This window comes from Egretta garzetta, unplaced genomic scaffold (assembly GCF_000687185.1).
Source record: "Egretta garzetta isolate BGI_Z169 unplaced genomic scaffold, ASM68718v1 scaffold447, whole genome shotgun sequence".
Lineage (NCBI taxonomy): Eukaryota > Metazoa > Chordata > Aves > Pelecaniformes > Ardeidae > Egretta > Egretta garzetta.
The window spans coordinates 1,828,474-1,834,028 of record NW_009260397.1 but is presented as its reverse complement, the minus strand read 5'-3'; the positions used below and the strand labels follow the sequence as shown (position 1 = coordinate 1,834,028).

At 37.7% G+C, this 5,555-nt stretch overlaps 1 protein-coding gene across 3 annotated transcripts in view; it reads right to left on the bottom strand.

The window, feature by feature from the left end:
• Positions 1-135: 135 nt before the first annotated feature.
• Positions 136-5,555, bottom strand: part of GTF2H3 (general transcription factor IIH subunit 3) — a 6,190-nt gene continuing 770 nt past the window's right edge. Inside the window, exons 2-13 of one of the 3 annotated variants that reach the window (XM_035898595.1) lie at positions 5,417-5,496; positions 4,957-5,066; positions 4,191-4,354; positions 3,874-3,936; positions 3,605-3,634; positions 2,742-2,770; positions 2,582-2,656; positions 2,270-2,323; positions 1,967-2,035; positions 1,706-1,841; positions 1,587-1,623; positions 136-1,505 (exon numbers count right to left, since the gene is read on the bottom strand). In XM_035898595.1, the coding sequence (XP_035754488.1) occupies positions 1,436-1,505; positions 1,587-1,623; positions 1,706-1,841; positions 1,967-2,035; positions 2,270-2,323; positions 2,582-2,656; positions 2,742-2,770; positions 3,605-3,634; positions 3,874-3,936; positions 4,191-4,354; positions 4,957-5,033 (804 nt within the window). In that variant the 5' untranslated portion in view covers positions 5,034-5,066; positions 5,417-5,496 and the 3' untranslated portion in view covers positions 136-1,435. Of the gene's footprint in view, positions 1,506-1,586; positions 1,624-1,705; positions 1,842-1,966; positions 2,036-2,269; positions 2,324-2,581; positions 2,657-2,741; positions 2,771-3,604; positions 3,635-3,873; positions 3,937-4,190; positions 4,355-4,956; positions 5,067-5,416; positions 5,550-5,555 lie in introns of those variants that run through there. The other 2 variants (XM_035898596.1, XM_009643133.2) reach the window with 2 other exon arrangements.

The window sequence follows — 5,555 nt, the reverse complement described above, 5'->3', positions numbered from 1 at the left end:
GCCTCACGGCCCCCTCCGGACGGCAGCGATCGCAAGGGCGAAAGCGGATCAACCCAGCCAGCTCAGAGAAGGCTGCCCCTCATCTTGCCACCGAGCTCCAGACAGACCGCACCCTCCGCTTCAGGTAGGGCCATCAAACTGTTGCACTTTTACACAAGACAACCGCAAGAAGGGCATGTAGCTTAAAAATATCCGTTATTATAGCAATATCTAACCACATCTGAAAGAGGTTTTATTACAAACGTTTTATACAAAGTACATTATAAATACAGTCTTCAAACAACATGGCTTTTGGCAATCAAACAAGCCCGTGAAAGACTGGCACTTACTACGACTGTTACGTGGACAAAAAAAAACCGATGCAAGCATCAAGACAACAAATTCCTGTATACACCTTGGGGGGGGGGAAAAAAAAAAAAAAAAAAAGTCCTTTTCTATGTAGGAAACAATTACTCTCTGTATTCCTTTCAGGACAAAATCAGTTACTAGCAACATGTAAAATCACCAAATTATATAGTTACCCTTTAAAAGTGGGAAATTTTTTGTTTGTTTAAACCAAAGCCAAATTCAGAAGTATGCAGCATACCCTCATGTTCAGACATAAAAACCACCAATCCAAAAGTCTTCCTTCTTACTTGTCAAACGCCAGACATAAAACCACATGCGGAAAAAATAACCAACCTGTGCCTACTGTCTATTACACAGAATTATATTTTTTGTTTTCCAGTTTCAAAATACAACCTTAGAGACTAACCAGCTATTTTGCATTTACTGAAATTATTTTAAACAAAGGGGGGGCCTTTTTACAGATAAATGAATATATATCCAACTGAGAAAGAAATACCACAAAGACAGTACAAAGGACTATGAATACACATAAGTGCACATGCAGCGGAATTAGCATTTAAAAAAAAAAAAAGGTTCTAAGCCATCTTGAAAACGTTGGCTCATTTATTTTGAAATTGATGCTGTTTCAGTACAAAAAATTGCTAGCAAAAGCTAGCAAGAAGTTGAAGTCCCTGAATAACATAGTGCTAAGGTTCTGATTCTACACGCCAGAAATGGCCATTCTTACCTTTACACCAACACACAAAAAGAATCAGAGCTTGCTTGTCTTTGAAAATAACTTGGAGGTGTGAAACTTTGCAGCAGCCAGAAGACCTTCTACTTCACAAGGTCTGTCCCTTAACAGGCTGTAACTTCTGGAATTAAGAATTAGTATTTAAAATAGCACAGGTTAGATGGTAATACAGTGATTTGTTACTTAAAGGGCTGTGTAGAAAATACACGATTTAAATATTTATCCCTTAAGAAAAGAGTATTAACACTGCATACAGTTCTCTTTCATATCCAATAAAAAGTGCCATCAATTTCTCACGTATATTCCATTTCATGGAATTACTGGACGAGGTAATGATGTTTTTACATAATGTTGTTACACGGCTAACTTTAATTTCTTCTTCTTGGCTTTCATGACAGGTGGCAATGATATTTTGAAAGCAGTCCTGAAACAACATAAAAAAGGAACTGTCAGATACACTGAACATATTTCCACACCCACCCCTGAAACAAGAAGAAACACTTACTCGCATGTACTACAAATAGGACTGAAGTTGCAGAATACTGGAAAATAAAAGAATTGGCTTTCACTAAAACAGTTCATTTGAATGTAAGAAATCAGACTCTTAAATATTTATAAACTTACTTGACAAGCACACAGAGCACACATAACCAATTTCTATAAGATTTCGATGACAGAAGCATGCAGCTCTGTAGTCAACATGAATAGGAGGTGGAAGGACAAGCTGTGCTCTTTGCTCTTGATCAGGGAGAAATACCCACTGCATGAGTAGAGAAAACATATTTTGCACATTGGAATGGTACTGCTGTATTAGCTTGTCAGTGAGGTCAGTAAGATTTCACATCTGGCACAGGAAAACACTGAAGTGTTTTTTAAATGACTTACCAACAAATACTGCAGAAGAGATGGCATGTGAGGCACTTTCAAATAGATGCCACCCGTAATGTCACAAGCCTGGAAAGCAGAGAACATGATCAGATTGTTATGTTTTATGAGATAAACAGGATATTTAAAATATCCACATACTGCACAGGGCCTGCATGTTGGAACTGTCAGATCCACTGAACATATTTCCACACCCACCCTTGAAACAAAGGAAATAAGAGAGCTTTAGAATATGTCAAACTACCTAGCATCGAGTATCTACAAATAAATGTAAATAAGCAAATAAGAATAGGAAGTCTGTACCTGTTGTAGAAGACCTGAATCAGAGTCCAAGACACAGGCATCAATCAAAATACTCTGCAAGAAAAGAGATGAAACGCATGAAAAACAAATTCAGCCAGGACCAATGTAGCCTCATCAGTGTTACTGTCATGACCTGTTTCTGCTATAAATGCACTCCATGTATAAACACACGTGTTTTTACAGCTGCAGGACCACCACAGCCATAGGGAAGCTCTTTTACTTGATCAGAACATAATCATAGGAGAAATGAACAATTTTGTTATCTTTGCACATAATAAAAAAATAATATATATGAAAAAATGCCACCTTCACCTGTTTCTGTGCTGCAAAGATCACATTCATGAAATTCATATATTGCAACGCACTGTCTTCTGCTGCTTTTATGACCTAAATAAAACAATTCAAACTTGTTAGCCTACATAGTATCACTGGATTTCAAGACTCAAAGAAAACTGACAGCAGAAGTTCTTACCAAAATCCTTGATTTCATTTCTTGATTGACTAAGTATTAAAAAGAAAAAAAAATGCATGAGCACATTGTTTCTGTCACCTGTAGTTTGCCCTTTTAATTCTGTAGCATCTAACATCACAGTTACCTAACTTCCAAGATGTTAGCTCTAATATCACAGTTAAAATACATATATGAAACTGTTTTACAGACCCAGTGACAAGCATCTGTGGACTAATTCAGACTGGTTGTGAAAGCAGACCCATTCATTTATTGTCCAAAAGCAGTTAGATGTTGATCAGGAAAGAAATATTCAAAGCTGTTCATTATCAACTCACTGGTTGAAACACGTATCTCAAGTTACGTGGTATTTTTCGTTAATTAAAGTAATCTGAAATGTACAGCTGATTCTAGTCCAATATGCTGCTTGCAAAACTATTTGCACAAATAATACTTTTCCTGATTATAGAAGCCACAAGAGGAAATACAAAACCAAGTAAGAAATCCAACTCTCATCCCAGCTCTGCAGGTGGTCCCTTTGGAAGAGGATTTGTGCATCACATGACTTTCAAAAAGTTCCCCTCAACCTCCACGTGTTCTAAAGAGATTTCAGTTACAGTTTTATTCATTTTACTCGCATGTAACAGAAAATCAGAATAAGAATATGGCCTAATGATCAAGTCCTTTACTTCTAATCGTCACCCAGACCTAATTTAAAATGGACAACTTCAAGTAATTGGGATAAACCTGTACCAATTATTGCCAGTTTTGGAAATGGGGGCGCATCAAAACATATATGTTTTTGTTTGGATGTACACATGCATTTGTATCTGCTATTCTGATTCAAATATTTATGCAAGCACTCCAAACAGGAGCAGGGGCATTACCTTTTACCTCTTTGCTCATCTTGTTGATATCTACATTAGCTGACGTTAAGGAATCTACATCCTGTTCTTGGAAAGAACTCCTGAATCCATTCCACATATTCACCACCTCAGCCCACACACATTACAATAAGCATGACCCACAGTTATGAGGCAAATGTTTCAGTTTTGAGTATTATTACAGAACAGGAGTAGTAAAACTTAATTAACACTATAAGAAACGGTCTTGAAAATACATAAAGACTTTGATGATTCTGTGATCAAAAGGATACAACAAAGTGCTTTAGCAAGCGATCCTGCTAACAGAGTTTCTGTTTGCTGGCCCCTCATGTCAGCTACAATACAAGAAAAGTTGCAAAAGTTACTTTTATGTATAAAAACAGTTGCTGAACCTGACCATACCAAACACAACAAATTTTATCTTTGGCAAATTGATTTTCAGAGGCCTGAAATGTCAAGCATAATAAACTCATCTACTTTAAACATATTAAAAGTCACATGATCAAAATAAAGGGAATTGCTACAACTCCTTGAGAGTCCAAGTATTTTGCAGTTCTGCACATTAAGCCTAGAATGTTCTTTTCCTTACTTTTTGTCATGAGATCTTTAATCTCTTCTGCAATCGCATCATTTATTGCTGTTAACAATTCGTATTTTCCATCCTTGCTGCCAGAGCAATTAGATTCCATGGAACTACCGCCATCTCCAAAGAGATCTGCGAAAGCCCAACGCTTCCCAGGGTACAAGAAACGGCTGAAACAGAAAAAACAAAGTATTTGTGTTTTGTCTTTATCTTTGTAAGAAAAAAATGCCTAATCAGCCATAGACAGCAATAGTCTGAAGTATAATTTCAAATCATTTTAATACTTTAGACATTAAAGAGACTACATAAGGCAGGCAGTCTTCAAGCCCCAAATGGAGTAAACCCCACATTCACCTCCCCCCTTTCAGGACACCCCTTAAGGGAAACGGCAAATAGATACCATGCCTGCACTTAGGGATAGGTCCTGAGACTCACAAGTATCTGGGGGAAAATATCCACTAAACAGGAAATTTCTGCCACTTGCATTGTCCTGCTCACCACATCTCTACCATCTTCTCTCTCCCTCTCTCCATATATTTTTAAGTAAAATTCTGTTTAAACCTCCCTTCTGTCTTATAAGCCTTTTTATTGCTTTGTGTAAGGCACCAAGTCGGACTATTTCTTTCCTACACAGTTTTAGTTAATTTCTGTTTTTAAGACAATGATATGTTATGCATTTTAAACCTGGTTTCAATTATATACTTCAACAAGAAAATCAGGAGACAGAGGAAAGTACGCTTTAAACCCTTACACCGCTAAGAAGCGGCTATACCTTTCTTGCGTGTGACTTGCTATTACAGCAAGTCTGTTGGTGCGATTCATAAATAAGTGCGAATTTCCCAGTACCATCGCGGCATCAATGCATTTCGATAGGGTGAACTGCTGAAAAAAAGAAGAAAGTAAATATAGCACAATAACATTTAAAGTTAAGTAATTTTGAAGAAATCTCTCAAACGCTTGCAGTTAGAACTTGAATTGGAAGACACAGAAGGAGCTTCCTTTCTTAATAGCAAGCATTTAGGAAAAAAAAGCTTTGACAAATACACAACGCTGGGTAGCTGGCTTTAAGAGTATTCCAATATCCATTATATCCGTTTTAAGCAGGCAACGTTAGCATAGTTCAAAAATCAAAGGCTAATGCCATTTGTTGGCTACTTATGAACTCTTTAAAAAAAAATAACTCGTTTCCCTCAGCAAGCACCCTCACTCGTATCAACGCCCAGAAGACGCACCTCAGCTTCTCCTAGCGCCTTCTTCCCCCACCAGATAGGGTTGGTGTCGATGACGATGACCAGCAGGCTCAGCTCATCATCTGAAAAAGTGACAGCACAGCAGCGTCACTCCAAGCTCCGTGCAAACGCCGGGCAGCAG